Source organism: Macrosteles quadrilineatus, unplaced genomic scaffold, assembly GCF_028750875.1.
Source record: "Macrosteles quadrilineatus isolate MER2022 unplaced genomic scaffold, UCM_ALF_1.0 Scaffold_8__2_contigs__length_117827958, whole genome shotgun sequence".
NCBI classification, from domain to species: Eukaryota; Metazoa; Arthropoda; class Insecta; order Hemiptera; family Cicadellidae; genus Macrosteles; species Macrosteles quadrilineatus.
This window is the reverse complement of record NW_026542601.1, coordinates 37,907,561-37,926,021: the sequence shown is the minus strand read 5'-3', so window position 1 is coordinate 37,926,021 and position 18,461 is coordinate 37,907,561. Positions and strand designations below refer to the sequence as shown.

Below are 18,461 nucleotides of genomic sequence, written 5' to 3'. Positions count from 1 at the left end.
GTGAGTTGAGTAGTAGAGTTAAGAGTAGTGTGACGTTTCCGTTTGACGTTGCATTGCACTATTGCACTTTGCGTTTGCACTATTGCAGAGCAGACATTTTTGGTGTTGTTGGCTGTTGGTTGAGTGTTGGTTTTGGTTATGGTTGGTTGTTGTTGACATTTTATTTTGTTTCATACCAGTCAGTCCAAACACCAAAATAACCATAGATAGAAGAATTGAGAAGTCGCTCAGGCTCAGCACCATTGGTTATACATCTCCCAGTCAGAAGATGGGACTAATGAATGGGAGATCTATTTATTTATTCAGTCACGGCAATGCAGGTTTTTTTATTAGAATTCAATCGGTAGATTATGATTTTCAGGATAAATTTTACCAATGGAGGAGTGCTGAATTTAAAATGTTCCAGCTCCAAAAGCCGGTCTTTGGACTAGCTCTAGTCTGGTCTGATCAGTGATCACTCACTGACTGACTGTTTGTTTATTAGTGTTAGTGTTTACTGGATACTGGACTGGACTGACTGAACAACACGATTAACACGAAAACAAAAAGCAAAAAGGCAACATCTGTTCTGCCGTTCTGTCTGTGCATTGCATTCTGTCCTGTCTAAATGTAATGTACGTCTTCTGTTTCTTCCAATCCCTACTGTTAGTGCACTGTTTACAATTTTATTTTCTTCGTACTTCGTAAAATGACACATTCATCATTACCTAACTAAAACCGTCGATCAGAATTATGCACTGTTTGACTTGTTTGTACTTGCAGGCTCACAAATAAGTTATTAATAATGTGCTTCAATAATTCACCGTTTATATAAATTTTTGTACAGTAGGCCTACAGTAGTTTCAATATCTACAATGGAAGCATCTAACAATCAAATATTTTACAACAGGTAGGCCTAGGCTAATTGAGTTTTTTCGTTTTAAAACGTATCAAATTATTAGGTAGTTTATTATTGAGCTATTTAATAGTTAAACCAGAATTTCGGTCAAAATATAAACTGACATAACAATATGTAAGGCTAACTTAATCAAATTGGTTTTTCTTGCTAAATAAAAAAATAACTTAGGCTGATTAAGTTAGACCATGGTTAGACCACGTTTCCATGGGTTCCGACCATGGTTCCGACACTGGCCCGGCCATGACGGAATTAGTACATGAGAATTATGCTAGTATTTAGTACCTATTTCGTACTATTTAGTGCCAACAAACACAAAATTAGTACCCCACGCGGTACCGCATAGGCTAACTACTAATTAATTTAGGATTCCGGGCCAGTGACACGCTGGCCCGGCCATTTTCGAATTTAATCCTAATATGTAAACCATCATTTAGTACTTAAGTTATTTCGTACTATTTTGTACCTCCATTAATATAATTTTTGTCTCAAAGAAAACCAAGCTACGGGCCCGTAAACTGTACAGGTCAATGACCCCTCAGCCCGGCCATGTCGTAACCTGTGGTTATAAGCTATGCTACTATTTAGTACCTATTTCGTACTATTTTGTACCCCATTAAAATAAATTGTAAACCAAGCTACGGGCCCATAAACTGTACAGGTCCATGGTTCCTCAGCTTGACCATGTCGTAACCTGTAGTTATAAGCTACGGTATGCTACTATTTAGTACCTTGTTCGTACTTTTTTGTACCTTTTGAGGTAAGAAAAATTACCTCAAAGATAAACAAGCTAGCCTAACTTACATACCATTACCATTACCATTACCAACTGGCGATCGTTGACCAGATGTCTGGATTGATCTTGTCAAATAAAATTTACTTTTAAGAATTAATAAACTAATATTTACAGTATTTACACTACAAGGCGGCTGGATTCAACTCAAAAGTCCATTGCAGTAGTAAAGTATTCCTCAATGGAATAAAAACACTTCCTACTCAGCCATTGTTTTAGTTTGGTTTTAAAAGGTTCAAGAAGGAGTTCTTTAATGTGAAGGGGCAGTCTATTGTAGAGCTTGTGTGCTAACACCGGAAAGCAGTCCTTGGTCTTTGATAACCTACACCTCGGGACATCCACATTCCTTGCAGAGCGCAGGTTGTAATTGTGGAGTTGGTCTCGTGTAATATGAGGGAGCCTAGGGTCAGTTTTCAAGAGAAGGAGGCAGTCTAGAATGTATTGGCTATGTATCGTGAGAATGTCGAGCTGTTCAAAAAGTGGTCTGGCATGATCTCGTCTACCACTCGAAGATAAAATTCTAACAGCAGTCTTCTGCATAATCAGAGCTCTAGTAGTGTTCGGAGCATGGCCCCATAAGACCAAGCCATAGCTTAAATGGCAATGAAACAAACCAAAATAGGCTAGTTTAAGATAGTCAGACGTCACCTGGGATTTTAGTTTCCTTAAAAGACAATTAACTCGAGATAACTTTTTGCAAATTACATCAATATGCTGGTTCCAGGTAAGTTTCTCATCAATGGTAACACCTAACAGTTTGACTGCACTCACACTAGGCCCATCCAACCTGGCTTCAGGGCGGGTCCACAAGCTGCAGAGCAGCTGCTAAGTTTTCCCCTCATTCAACTGCAGTCCGTTTAGCCTAAACCACTCCTTAGCCTCCCCTAGGCAGAAATTCGACCCCGTTGTTAAATTGGCCATGTTACTACCACGATTAATAATGGTAGTGTCATCTGCATATAATAGGGCATCATAGCTCTCTAGGTTGAAATCATTAATTAAGATGATAAAGAGGCTAGGTCCAAGTGTTGAGCCTTGCGGAACTCCGCTCGTAATCGCAGCCACCCCGGATTTTGCACCTTGAATTGATACCACCTGCTGGCGGCCACTGAAGTAGGACGTAAACATCCGTTGAACAGCCCCCCCAGACCCGTACAAGGAGAGTTTCCTTAGAAACAATTCATGCGATACGCAGTCGAATGCTTTAGATAAGTCCAATAGTGTTAACAGTACGGATTCTTCGGTTTCAAAGGCATTGTGAATAGTCTCAATAGCAGCCCTCACGGCAGAGATGGTTGAACGTTTCCTACGAAAGCCATGTTGTGAGTTATTCAGCAGATTGTTGGTTTCAAAATGATCAAGAAGCTGCCTATTGATGATAGTCTCGAGCACCTTAGCTGGTACAGGAATGACACTAATAGGCCTATAGCTGTTTAATGATTCAGCATCTCCCTTCTTATACACAGGTACAGTTCGTGATATCTTTAGTTCCTTGGGAAAATGTCCCTGTTCCAAACACAAGTTAAAAACTACAGCCAAAGGGCGGGCAATAGCTCGTATAACAGTCTTCAGGAAGATGGATGACATCCCGTATACATCAACACAAGGAGAAGCCTTAAACCTATTTACTATATTTACAATATCGTCCGGGGTAACCCTTTTCCATTGTACCCAATCTTGAGGCCTTCCCACAAGTAGGCCTGCTACCTGTGCAGCTGCTTCATTGACCTGAGGTGGGGCATCTGCCACAATACGATTCACAGAGTTCACAAAATGTTGATTGAAAATATCAGGACTATGAGCATATTGAAAGATAACCAAGCTACGGGCCCATAAACTGTACAGGTCCATGGTTCCTCAGCTTGACCATGTCGTAACCTGTAGTTATAAGCTATGCTACTATTTAGTACCTTGTTCGTACTTTTTTGTACCTTTTGAGGTAAGAAAAATTACCTCAAAGATAAACAAGCTAGCCTAACTTAGCCTATGTTACATATTGTATATGTAATCATGTTATGGTAGTGGTTAATTACCCCTCAGCCCAGCCATATCATAGTCTCTAGTTATAAAGTATGTTATTATTTAGTACTCAATAATTAACAAATGATGCAGTTATTTGGTTGTTATCTCCAACTATTTAGTTCTTCCTATTAAACAATATGTACCAATCGTACAACCCAAGTAATCAATGTGTTGAGGTTGAGGCTATTTTGGTGCAAGGGGACTATGAGCCTACTTATAGTTTCCCAAGTATGTACGTACATAGGTGATAGTATGGTACTATACATGACAGCTATCACTTATTTCATGTCAATTGGACGGGTGGCGTCGTCCTGTAATCCAGCTACTAGGAGGTCACGAATTGTGGATATTTATGGGGATGCACTGTGGATGCGATGCAACCTGGTGTGGATTAACGTCCGCACTAGTGAGTACTACGACTATACGCAGTACTATCCTAATAATTAGACCAATTCGTTAATTACGAGGGAAAAATGTGGTTCGGATTCCACAATAAACTGTAGGTCCCTTAGTTGCCATTAGCTGTATGGGCTATTAATTAACAGCTGTGTCTAAGGAACATGTCGGCCTTAGTCACTAACAAGACTACAAGATCGCGCCACTCATCCTACACTCTTCACTCATATTTGGGTTAAAATACGCACATAGTGGCGTCCCCATCTTAAATAATTGATAACTGATAATTGCATATCATTCATCTCAAGTAAAATACATATTTTTTCTGTTTTTTATTTAATCCCTGTTTAAATTTTCATAGGTATCAACAAATTTAGGTCATTAGGACTATATGTAACCCAGCAGACGCACAGGCAGAGTTCGTCTATGTCCGCTGATTCCACGGACCAATTATTTATAACTAGCCATAAAATTATAAAGTTGGTTATGTTCGTTTTGTTAGTTTTTTCATATCATTCAACATTAAGTTCACAACTTTGTGAATTTTTTATTTCTGTTTTCTTAATTAATTTATCTTGTAAAACTTAATAGTTAAAGCAAAACTTTTAAACATTTGTACTATGTAGCAAATATTTTGGCATAAATCATTCAGTCATTTATTCATTCATTCATGTAACATGTAACTCAATGTAATAATAGCAATATTATCAATATGTAAACTTATGAAAGTGTAGCGTGATTAACCTTACAAAACTCGTTTTGGCTGTAATAAAATTTGTAGATATTAGCCTAGACACCTATTTATTATGAGTATTTTTACCTTTTTTGGTAGCCTAAGGTGTCCAAAATCCTTATCTTCTGCGAGACGCGTTTCGCATTAATTACAATGCATCTTCAGTCGCTGTCATTGTCAGGTCTCAACATTGCCCACAGAAGTGGTTGTCACAATTTACAAAACATATAACACAGTTCATAAATATGTGTTTCGTACCCCCTGTGTTAAGTAATTTAAGTTGGGTCGACCATTTTATTTCTTTAATTTGAGACATCCCCCTAATAAAACGAATTTTCTCCGTAGAGAATCCTGAAAAGTGGGGTGATATCAACTGTTTCCATATTTCATGTGCTCAATTTTTTACCGACAAAAATTGGGTTACCAGCTGGACAGCTATAATCTGCTTTGAATAGGCTAAAGCAGCAACACCATTGAATGTTGGTTAACGTATTTTAACGTGTTGTCTGTCAGTCACAGTATATGCCCCGCATATTAACCTTGAAGTAAACAATCCATTTGCGTTTTTCTCAATTGAAGTAGATCGAGTAATACAAAAGTTAACAAAAAAACATAAGGTCCGCCAAGATTTGGTATAATCTTACTACTTTAACTTATCATAGTCAAGGCATCATTATAGTTTCAAATAAATGTTTTGAAATATCTCGATCTGTCGGTGTCAGCAGTAAACATTTCTTGCATGCATTTATTTCATCTGACATTAGGCAAGTTTACTTTACCACCGTGAAAACACCATGTGCTTCATATATCACTTCCAAAGGAAGTTGTATAACAGAGCTGGCAAATATTATTCATATCATCAAGTGAATGTGTATCTGGATGGGTATCTGTTAGACCAAGCCTCTCTTTGTCTACTCTCCTCATAGGCATAAGATATCTTATTATTAATTGTCTCATCCTCCCGTTTTCAATATTTCTTCTTTGAGTTTGAGGCATTTTCTGTTCTTCCAACAACACTGATTACCTGTTTAACTTAGTCTTAACCCAAGGTCTTAACCTACTGAATATTACAACATTAATTGAGTTTCTTTTTATAAACAGCTGTTTTTTGTTTTTAAATTTGTTCAATGTATTTCTTATGGAGAAAATCCGACTTTTGAGAGAGTTTCACGCCCTTAAGAGTAGGAATTTTTAAATTCTAAAACCTTATTGCAAAACTACATATTGAGAAGAATCTTTTGACACTTCAAATGTTGAAATTGGTCCACAAATAAGGGAGGAGTTGCGTTAACAAAAAACGGCTTCACGTATTATATATATAGACTAGAGAACCCGTGCGGCTCAAAGAGCCGCATAGTATGAAACATAACACCAAGGAAAATGTATGCTTAAATTCAAGTAATTCTAGTTACATCTTAGAGCTGTTTAAACACTTGTTAGAAACTAATTTTAAATATCTATATTTGCGTTGTCAAGGCTCACCTACATTGTTTATGCTCTCAGTTTTAACTGATAACTTCTAATGAATGCTAAACGATCTGCTTCAATTCGAGTTAACATGTTGCAACAAAGTTTTTTAGCATTGAGAATTAAAGAAAACTGTTACCTTACTGATAAACTGTGTTAAGTCATTTAAGCTGGATCATTTTATTTCTTTGATTTGAGACATCCCCCTAATCAAACGAATTTTTTCCGTAGAGAATCCTGAAAAGTGGGATGATATCAACCATTTCATATGCTCCATTTTTTACCCAAAAACTCTAGGTTACCAACTGGACAGCCATAATCTGCTTTGAATAGGCTAAAGAAGCGACACCGTTGAAAGTTGGTTAACGTATCTTAACGTGTTGTCTGTCAGTCACAGTATATGCCCCGCATCAGAAAATTCTCACGTTGTTTAGTGGAGTTTCTCTTAATACCTGTCCCAAAGTTTGAAAGTATGGATTCATTTGTCAAAATAGGTTGGATAACTCTTCTAGCTATAGGATTTGGATAGCAATTTTCATTTTCTCTTTTTGAACATCGTATATTTGACTCTCCTGAATCATAAAAATAAACTTGACCGTAACCACTCGATCGTTGAATACATAAACCCTAATTCCTTCACTTATGTTAGGTCTAATATATTGCCACTAAAACTTTCAATAGTAAATGAGTTTTTGAAACTTCTTATTTTTGAATTGAAATGTCTGGATTGTGTTGGTGAATTCAGTCAAAAACTTTGTATAAGTTTGTCAGAGCAACTGGCAACATAACATGGAAGTAAACAATCCATTTGCGTTTTTTCTCAATTGAAGTAGAGCGAGCAATACAAAAGTTTACAATAAAAACATAAGGTCCGCCAAGATTTGGTATAATCTTACTACTTCAACTTATCATAGTCAAGGCATTAATAAAGTTTGTACTAAATGTTTTGAAATGTCTCGATCTGTCAGTGTCAGAAGTAAACATTTCTCGCATATGCATTCGTTTGATCTGAAATTAGGCAAGTTAACTTTACAGCTGTGACAACACTATGTGCTTCGATTATTTTTTCAATTCCAAAGTAAGTTGGCTGCAGAACTGGCAAATATTATTCATGTCACCTAGTGAATGTGTATCTGGATGGGTATCTGTTAAACCAGACCTCTCTTTTTCTACTCTCCTCATACGCATAAAGATATCTTATTATTAATTGTCTCCTCCTCCCGTTTTCAATATTTCTTCTTTGAACTTGAGCATTTTCTGTTCTTCCAACAAAACTGATTAACTGTTTGACTTGGTCTTAACCTACTGAATATTACAAACATTAATATTTACTCTCAAAAAGCTAATGAGTTTCTTTTTATAAACAGCTGTTTTTTGTTTTTAAATTTGTTCTATGTATTTCTTATGGGGAAAACCCGACCTTTGAGAAGGTCTCACGCCCTTAAGAGTAGGAATTTTAAAATTCTAAAACCTTATTGCAAAACTACATATTGAGACGAATCTTTTGACACCCTAAACGTTAAAATTGGTCTAAAAATAAGGGAGGAGTTGCGTTAACAAAAAACGGCTTCACGTATTATATATATAGATAGATAGATATTGAAGCCCATGATTTTCCAAACAAAATGGTATATAGAACAGTATAATTAACATTGTTTTTAAGCTTCTCAGATCCGTTTTAATAAAACCTTGCAAATGAGCAAAAAATAGGCAGACATTAAGGCCAAAACAAGGGACACTTGGAGGGTTAAACTAAAATACAGTACAATAAAAATTTGCTTCTAGGTGTAATAAAACCAATCTTACCTAATAATTATATTAAGTTAAGTTATATGTTTGTTTTATTTGTTCAAGGAAAAGAAGCAGAAGTCATACAGAAGATGAAGGGGGAGAGTTTACTCCATTGTCAAAGAGAATAAACAACTTGCATATTAACAACCCTGCTTGGAAGCATGTTCATCAGGTGCAGCTTTAAAAATATTCTATGATCTTAAGTGTAAAATTTATGTGCTAGTTGTTAACTTAATGTCTTTGTAGTACCCAGGGTTTCTTTTAGGAAAATGGCCCTGATCTCTTCAAAACTTTGATATCCAACTAGGGTATTGTATTTACTAGGCCTAAACTATCAAACCAAAACCACCAGTTTAGGCCTACTTTCAATTCAATACCAACTTAATCATATGACAAGTTTTGTCTACATAAGTTAATGCTTATAACTCGCAAAGTACCAATAACTTAAATTAATTTAAGTTAAGGTAGCCTTTAAGTTTACTCATCTAATAACTTATATAAAATTCTGACGTCACAGTGTTAATAAAAAAGCTCCTTATCTGCAGTGGGCTAAACCTACAAGAACATACCAATGAAAACCCTTGTGTGAAGAAACACTAAATTTTGTTTGATAAAGTTAACTTTAACATAAACCAAACCACCACATAATCTTTCAAAATAACTCATACTACATAATCTTATATAACATAATCTTTCAAAAACCAAAACACCCTCATGAGAAATTGTTTTGGGGCTTAATGTCATTTATGATGGCGTCGAACCATTATTGCCAGACTACTCAAATCCAAACAGAGGGATTTCATTACAGATATTTCTTTTTAAGTTAATTACTGCACTTTTGGGGAGATTACAATGTTTTCTGAAATATAACACATTAAACGTATACATGTAAACTATAGTTTAAGGTAGTATAATTTTATTTTTAGTTTAGGCCTATAGCCTACATATGCTAGGCTACTGCTAACAGTGGTGAGGTGAAAACCTACAGGAAATATAGCAAAATATGAATTTTTTATTTGATGTAAAAAATGTACATCAAACTCACTTGTTGGGAGCGACATAAACTGTCGGTTAATTACCTTTTTACCGTATGGATCTTATTGAACGAAGCTCTTATACGTCGACTCTTACGAATTTCGTAATGCTCAAGCTCCTCCTAGACGGCTGAAGCAATCATTTTCAAATTTGCATGGTGATAAAGACCATATCAGTGAGGGCTAACATCTATATGGCGTTAAAAAATCCTCCAAGGAATACGCCCCACTGGGTCTCAAAGTTTTAATCTAATCCTTATGGAAGCAGTAGGTATTTTACACAAAAACAAAGGCATAAGTTCAGCTGTTGACTTAAAGGAATTACTGTAACGGTTATCATGGATATTAGAACAGAAACGGTATGGATCATAAACTTACACAAATGACCTCACTAGCTCGAACCACTAATAACATTAACATAAGGTTTGTACGATTTTTGACTGTTTAATTTTAACCCTAGTAGTGGAGAGACCGATTTTCAGTATGTGCTTTGTGGAGTGGCACGCTCATTTTGGTGAATTTGTAAGGGAGTTCTTAAAAAATCTGTACAAAAATAGTATGTAGCCTACAGATAAGCTATTGAACCGTATATTCATTTTGTTTGTAATAGTCAGTAGAATTAAAAATGGTAATACAAACCAATTTTAGAAAGGTGGATTTTTAGAAGAAAAAAATTATATATTTTTCAAATTTTGTTTCAAAAGCAAACACGTGTCACATGTACCTAACGTAAATTTTTATTACACAATTCAAAATATGCAAACTGTACAGAATTTATTTCTCTACATAAATATATCATAATATACACAAAATAATTATTTTTATAGATTTACTAGCAATAATACCAAAAAATTGGAAAACGTAAATTTCTACAACTAGGTACACTTTGATGGATCCACAAATGCCCTCTAATAATAAAAATCAATATCATAAAACCATACATTTTTAAACCAATAATATCATTCTATATAAGAATAACTAAATAAGATAAGTAATAACTTAGAATAGTTTGTTTTCACAAAAGCTAAAATGTAAACAACAGCTCTTATAGCCCACAAAACATCACTAACTTTATATCCTATTTTGGATCACACATGTATAAATATTTATGCAAAATAATACATAAATATTACAATAATACAAAATACTAAACTAAAACGAACATTAGGCCTACACAGTAAAATAAGGGATAAAGCCCACACTTTGTCTTTGTTATCGGACAAAAACTCATGACGACGCTGCCATTTTAGGTTAGACGATTACAAGTTTTCTGTTCCTTTAGCTTTGAAAGCATCCTTCCTTCCAAAGCATCTATTTGTGTGACCAGCCTAACAACATTGAATTCTACTGTCCTTTGTCTATAAGAGCATATATAAACAACGTTTTTGGACTTTTCACATTATATATATATATGCGATTTACAAATCGAAAATTTTTGTCGATTCGCCACATGAGCAATACGGTACGTAAAAATTGGCTATTCACAAAAACTGTTCATCAGCTGTTGGAATGTATTATGACATTATACTTTTTACAGAATGGAAGTTTACTTCATGCTTGTTGCAGTGGTACCACTTGTTTTTTGTTAGAAATAAAAATTATGTCTTCTATGATTTTTTGAAACGACTCATCTTTTACAATTGCGCAACGAAACATGGCACTCGCGAGTTAGCACGGTTTTTTCATTCAAATGTAACTCTTTATAAGATCGATATACTTATGTTATAAGGTTCATTCTTAATGAACTTCAGAATCTCATCTTTCCATTGGTCTAAGAGTTATGTCATTTCAACAACTATAACCGTGCTTAACATGCAGCAACGGAAAAAAACGTTACGCTAATCGACAAATTTTGTCGCCCGCCACTCCTAGGGTTAATAATAAAACAAACATGATTGCTTTCAGTCTAGTGACATAATTTTTTATAATAAATACCGTTTCTGTTTAACATTCGTGTTGTTAATCATCTTGTAATGGACTAACCCCTATTTAAGTACGTTATTAATTCTCGGTTTCAGTTTGAACATTATTAAATATTTATCACCTAGAGAACAAGTTAATTATTAGGTGTAATTGAATAAGTGTTTCATTAGTTTAATCTTGAACATTGTTATGGCTGTAGACAAAAATGACAGTAGTTTTAAATGAGATGAAAATAAAACGGAATCAATCCATGGCAACGTCAGTGTTCTCGTATTAGCACCAACTGGTTGGGCTGCTTCTAATATTAATAGCCAAACAATTCACTCAGCACTAAGATTAAATAATATATATCAAATTTTTATGAACTACAGGGGCGAATTAAACTAAATTTCAGATTTTGTTCAAAAACGTCCGAGTCTCAACTTCTGATGAAATATCAATGTGTGGGCAGAAGCTACTAGCAGTGATCGACAAACGCTTACATCAAGCGAAACCTGACAACCAAAATAAAGTATTTGGTGGCGTTACCAGTGTGGTGATTTGCAGTGGCGGCGATTGGGATTGAGAGATGATAGGGGGGGGGGCGAAATATAAATATATTTTTGATACTGCGTTCTCTAATCATTATAATCTTTATTCTATTTTACAAAACTCAGAGGTGATGTACTTTTGTATACTTTTCACTTAATACTGAAAGTTAATTATTGCTCACATGTTAATGTTGTACTAGTAAGTCTTACCATATTCTATTTGTCCATGGTCCTACCTATCTCTTTTTAGCGAATATCCCATATATAGGGAATATTAGCGAATTTCCCATATAGGGAATAAGCTATTAGCTTTTTCAACTACGTCTTACACACTGATAACGCCCGCACACAACTGAATGGCAAGGGTGGCATCGTGGAGGAAGGGGGGGGGGGGTTAAGGAGGAAGCTATTAGCATTGACTTTGTATCTCTACACAGAGTATAGAGTGTAGAGATATAAAGTCAATGCTATTAGGCAGGACAGCTATGCCAAGCAAGCAGTTCAACCACTACAGCAAAAACAAATTTCCCTTGGGGCCTGTGAGACTGGTGTTTTTATATATATGTTAAATAAACAAACAATAAAAAACGTATAACACTTAAAATCAAGTTTGTTGCACTCAAATTGTAAACTACACAACAAATCACTTGTGCAGAGAGGTTATTAGGTCAAGATGTAGAATAGGTAAAAAAATGTAAGGGCACCTACTGTGATGTCAAAGAACGAAAAATTTGAGCAAGTTGGTCTTGTGGTAAGGCACCTTGCTTTGATCCATGAGATCCCAGGTTTAAATCTCCCCAATCACCAAAGGCTTAGGCTATAATCATTCTGCTACCCTCTAAGCCTATTGTAAATTGGTATTTATAACGGCTCCGGGCTGGGTCTGACTTAGGGGAGGTACGAATGAGGCATTTAGTTCAAAATTCATCCGTGAACAGCGCTGTAGTAGAGAGCACTTTGGCAATGAAGGTTTACTAATCGCAAAAATAGTTCTGTTCATAAAATAAAATTATAAATGCCTCAAATTCAATTTTTTAATTTTTTAATTATAAAATTAAACTATCATAACCTAACCGAACTAACCAAACTTGCTGATAATTAAATAATATAAAAAAAGTTAAGTAATAGAAAAAATAATTATGTTTAATAAATAAAACTAGAAATTTCTCAATTAAAATTTTATAATGACTTAATTAATAATAAAATTAAACTGTCATAACCGAACCAAACCAACCAAACTTGCTGATAATGAAAAAATCTTAGACAAAAAGTTAATGCTACCAGCGGGATTCGAACCCGGGACCCACAACTCATCAGCCCGGCACGCTGACCACTAGACCACCGAGGCCAATGTCCACAACCCGTATTGTTACGGTAAAGCGTTCCCTCAGCTAATAAGAAGCCCACAGCTGTCACCGTAGGCTCTTCTATACCTCCCCTGAGTAAATACCCTCCGGGCTAGAGACTAGCATTGCATTATAAGGTAGAACAAATAAGCTGCACAGTAGACTCTTGGAAATTCAAAGTTGGTGGGTCGAGCAAATAAATTTTAACCAGTGGCTTGTAGGGACATAACCCCCTAAAAAGCTCAATAATGTAAAACAAATTATTCTAGCCTAATGTTTAAAAATTCAGAAATATTTTATCTATTTGTCAGAATAGATATCCCTGTACACCATATTGTTTGTGTAAAAAACAGTTTATTGTTTGTCTTTGTTTGCTTTTGTCTAGCACCCAGTTAATATTTCTAAGTTTATACTCCTTTTGTTAAGGTTTAACAAAATTAGTGTAAAGTAAAAGCATCCCATACTTAACGATAGATTTTTTTTCTGATCAACATAAACAAAAAACTGCAATTAGTGTAAGTGTATGTGGTGGTATTCCTCTTAAAGGTGCGATTGACTTTACAAATTATATCAAAATAGGCCTAATCATCGGCTGATTCCTAACTCTTTTGCGACTGGTTAGGGATCCATTACCCAGTTATCGAAACCAATCACGAAATTACTATTCATCAGCATTGACATGCATATTTTTGGTTTGTTTAAGAAACGGAAATTACCTCTAGGTTTTACTGTTATATGTGGATGCTCCCTTTAGTATTATATACGTACCATACATGCTAGGCTATATTATTTTAACCTTTTTTGCTTAGAGCAACAGACAGTACCTGTTTAAAATCTCCAAACAATATTTTTTTTTGCCCATTGGAACTCATAGTACTTTTAACAAATATATTTCCTGTACAAACCTATTCCATCTTTATTCCCGGGTTATTTTTTAAATGTACCGGTAGCCGTTGAGGTTATTCCACTTCATACAAAATTTTGATTAAATTTTAAAATAAAGAAAGTGTAGAATAAATCTTGAACATGTTTTTAAATAAACACAAAGCTGAAGTTTTCCATTTAATCTTGAATCGTTAATTATTTAGCCAATGTGGTTATTTAATGTTAAACGTTAAAAATACACAAATTTAAAAAGTATCTAATTTGGTGTTGAAATTTGGGGAATTTCTCTATTTTTCCCGCCGTCACGGGATAGAGACCTTTAATTTGAGCCCTCTCCCATCGTTCTACCACCCACAATTTTGACGCAAAGAATCTGCTTACCGTACGTAATTAATATATAGATGATCAACACTTGTTAGATTTATCAGAAGAAAAATAAACCAGAATTACAAAAAGTTCATTTTTCTAATGATGTATTGTGTAAGTGTAGTATCATAGGTTCCCCTAATATATGGCCGTGGCGAGACAAAAATGGCATCACTGCTCTCCCGGCAAACCTAAACAGCCGTAGCAGTAATTTATAATGGAGCGTATGCGTGTTGTTTATGTTCACGCATTTGTTATTACCATGGTAACAGGCATGTCGGTGTGACGTTGCCACACACAAACGGCCTTGTATTTGAGGTAGTATCCTTTATACTTTCTATTGTCAGCTGGTGGTATTGTTATTGAATCTTGTATCATAAATGACATTGACAAACTACTGTGTAAACAGGATGTATAGTTTCCTATTATAACAGGAAGGCATCCCTCCCTTCGAATTACTGCATGTTCCAAATCGGCCTGGACTTAAAAATACTGAGTGCATCTAAATGCATAGTAAAGCTTCGAAATAGGTCTATTAAGCCTCGGGTACGATACGAGTGTAAATAACACCCATCTCTAGCGGAAACCTGAGCTACAAGATGGATAAGCAATCAGTGTAAGTGGTGGTGGTGGCTACGATACAAGCGGCACATTTATGACGCTCATCAAATTTACCCGGTTGTAGGAGTTAGTTTGGTGGAAAATGGCAAACTGTGCTTACCCGCAAAACGTATTGCAATTATTGTTGCTATCTGACAATGGTTCGCCTTTGAAGAAAAACTTGGTTTTTAGAAGAAAAAAACAGCCCTTACTTCGTCCTATACTTTTCTGCTGACTGAAGTGTTTAAAACCTCCGTGTTGGTCATTCCACAATTTCCTGGACTGCACCCTAATGTATCAACAGGTATCGCACATTTGCTGCTGTTCCTCTGTCAATTTTGGCTGAACTAAAGCATGATTCACCTGAGCGGTGAGTGGCGTTTTCGCGAAAATCTGTTTTGACTTGGAACCTTGGGCGCGCTTATTGCCGCTCGCTGCATTTTGGCCACCCTCAACAAATTTACTTGCAATTAAATGAGACCCGATGTCAGAGCGGCACCGCTCACAACACTATCCGCTCGTATTGTCCCCGGGACCTTAAGAGATTCTCTACAGACTGAGCTTCTATTTTGAATTATTGCAAGTTTTGATTTATCGAGCGTTTTAATTATCAAGATTAGACTGTATTTACATTTAACTTTTGATTTCAGGGAGAAGGGACTGCAGTCTTAAGGCAGGTTGCATCACATCCCCACTACTCACCAGACTTAGGACCAGCAGAAAACCCGTTCTACTATGAAAACAACCGGTTACTTTACAACTTGTATATGGAACGAAGCCAGAGATCTGGTGGACCACCTTACTAAGGAGACAGGATATGTTCCAAACATATTGGACATCTATGGGATTAAGACTGCAAAATGTTCTGTGTCAAATTATTTATTAGAGCTTTATCTCTTTGTTTTTGCATTGTTATGCAGCCTACTAATGGTTTTTAAAGCATGAGTGTATTCAGAATGGTGCTAGTTAATAAGAACTTACTGTCCCATTTTATGTAAAGTATGTTAAATTGTCTGTGAATTAAATTCTGATTTAACAGTTCTTGCTCGACTCCAAATTTGGCGAAACTTGTGATTATGAGTGCCATTATGGATGGAAGGTTGAATAGTTTCATGTTGATATGGGAAGCCTCTGCAGTTGTGTGATCAATGCTAGCACAAAAGTTTTAGGAGATAATGTTTGGATGCCAAAGTAGATTTGAACAAAAACTTATCTTTGTAGAATGTTAGGTTGTGAAATTAAACCATTTTTGGGGAAAAAATTGTACCGTAGGCGATGTGTCTAAAAGTCAGGAAATATGTTTGTACATACATAAAAAATATTTATTAACCCTTTGAGTGCCAACGTCCGGGGAACCGGACGTTTTTAAAACGAGCCAAAAGTGCCGACGTCCGGCCGACCGGACGTTTTTAGAACGAGCCAAAAGTGCCAACGTCCGGCTGACCGGACGTTTCGTAATGATCGAACAGTTGTCATAACAACCGAATGGATACTCGGATTCTTTTAACCCATATATTAACATTGAGTCGAAAGTTACTAGATGCGATACATCGATTTTCGTTGGTCGAAATATCGAAAATTTGATTTTTACGAAATTTTAACCTAAAAATCGCCAGATCGCGCTCGGCATTTTTAGCGCGACCTTCGGGAAAAATCATCGGCATTTTTTTAGCGTTACTTTTATTTCTCGCCTGGCACTCTAAGGGTTAATTTCATGATAATTTCAATTATATGAAATATAATTAAATATAGGCCTATTATATTAATTTTAATTATATTAACTTGTACAACATCAATGCTGCCCTTAATCAACAACCATTACTCAATAAATTAAGTAAACCGAGTAAATTATTTATTTATGAACATTTCCATCATTAACAAATGTTCTGTATGCTGTAATTTAAAACCATATTATACTCTTGCATGTTTTCTATCATGTAACTATGTAATAGCCTATTCCAAGCAATGAAAACACTATTTATATTTTTTTCTGATAGATCTAGTCGAGAGGCATTTTGATTTGAGGCATTCAAAAATGCTTTTAAGAGAAGATTTGAAGGTTTTTGTAAAAAACCACTTCCATGGTTGATGTTAATTGCATTTATATATCCTTAAACCATTAGTTTTTCATGCATTTATGTTTTATAGCTCTCGCTGACTTTGAATAACTTACCAAACAAAATTAATAGTGCTTTCACCAATAATTTTACCTTCACTTCTTTTTGCTATTTTGTAAATTTCACAATATTTTTGGTATTTTCATTGTTAATTGTTAGTTAGGCCTAGTCCATGAAACAGTAATTCTATGGACAGTTTTTTATCTAGTTTAAAATTATTTATTGTCATTTTAAGAATAAGAATTTCTGCCACTCATCCCTATTAAAATTATTTTCTAAATTGTGCTGAGTACATATTTATGTGTAATTTTACAAGTTTTACCTTTCAAACTCCTCATTTGACTGATCTTAAAAGAGGTTAAGCTGTTATTAAATCATGTATTTTTTAGTGTTTGTAATTAAATAAGCAATTTATTCTTAGAGGAGACTACAATTATTCTAAGCCCTTCGACCCTCCTTTTTACATTTTAGAACTCAGTATGATCCAATAACAGTTAAATATATATTCCTTCTGAATTACATTAACCTTTCGGCTATACATAGACAACTTCTTAAACTAATTTTCAGACTCCATCCTTTATCATCTAAACCAATGTGTGTTAAAGCTAAAGGAGTAGCCTATGTTTTGGTATTTGAAAGTTTGTGACAGAGCTTTGCAATAATGTTAACAAAAATTCTGTGGTCTTATTTTAAGGCCTTTTAATGATTTGAACTGTATGTTTGGTTATAAAACCAGAATTCGAGCTATACTGTTTTAAATGTTTATTTTATTTGGCTGGAATAGTTTAAATAGTTCAAATAACCAGTCGAAGATGGTGAAAAATGCCTTACAAGGGACCAAATGGAACTAACATTAAAATATTCCACATAAGGATGAACACGTATGTTTAATCTATGGTAGTATTGCCTTTATATCTACCTACATTTGTAGATATAAAGTCAATGATGGTAGGGATCAATGCTGCTCGCTGATTATAATGGTGATATACTAATAAAATAACATGCGTAACAATTTGGTTGAGCATTACCTATCATTAAACAAAACCAATCGCCTTCAAAACAAGCTTTTCAATTTTTTCTAGCGTTTGCTGTTTTTTAGAAAAAGTTAATTTACAAAAGTCACAACAAAAACTTTTTGGGTAGAGTAAAAATTCTGAAACTACACAAATTATTTCATTATATATGTGTCTATATTGTATTAGAGTTTGATAAAGTTCTGACGTTTAGTTTACATTGTGCGAATTTTCAAAGTCATAAGATGGTTTTTGATACTCTAAAACAGGGAGTTTTTACCTTCCGACTGTCATAAACAATTTCCTAAACGAGCTATTTTTTTTGTTTTTACAGGAATACGTAGAATAAAACAACGAAAATTTATTTAATACTACGTGTTTTTCTTAGTTTGTTTGGTTACTTTTCTGTAGAGCTCCAAACTCGAGTGTCTAAAATTTTTTCCCCGACAGTAGGGCCATCGGCCTCGGTGGTGCAGTGAAAGCGTTCCTGTTCCTGGCTGACAAACTGAAGGTAGCCGGATCGAACCCCACCGATAGCATAACATTTTTG

At 35.1% G+C, this 18,461-nt stretch overlaps 1 protein-coding gene across 1 annotated transcript; it reads left to right on the top strand.

The window, feature by feature from the left end:
- Positions 1 to 611: 611 nt before the first annotated feature.
- Positions 612 to 17,318, top strand: LOC129001653 (uncharacterized). Its single transcript, XM_054429026.1, has 3 exons — positions 612 to 889; positions 8,161 to 8,269; positions 15,432 to 17,318. The coding sequence occupies exons 1-3, from the start codon at positions 855 to 857 to the stop codon at positions 15,585 to 15,587; spliced, it is 300 nt and encodes a 99-aa protein (XP_054285001.1). The 5' UTR covers positions 612 to 854; the 3' UTR covers positions 15,588 to 17,318.
- The last annotated feature ends 1,143 nt before the right edge of the window (positions 17,319 to 18,461 follow it).

Coding starts and splice junctions, on each gene's coding strand:
- LOC129001653 (XM_054429026.1), top strand. CDS start 855: ATGGAAGCATCTAACAATCAAATATTTTACAACAG. Junction 890..8,160: donor AATCAAATATTTTACAACAG/GTAGGCCTAGGC, acceptor TATTTGTTCAAG/GAAAAGAAGCAGAAGTCATA. Junction 8,270..15,431: donor CTTGGAAGCATGTTCATCAG/GTGCAGCTTTAA, acceptor TTTTGATTTCAG/GGAGAAGGGACTGCAGTCTT.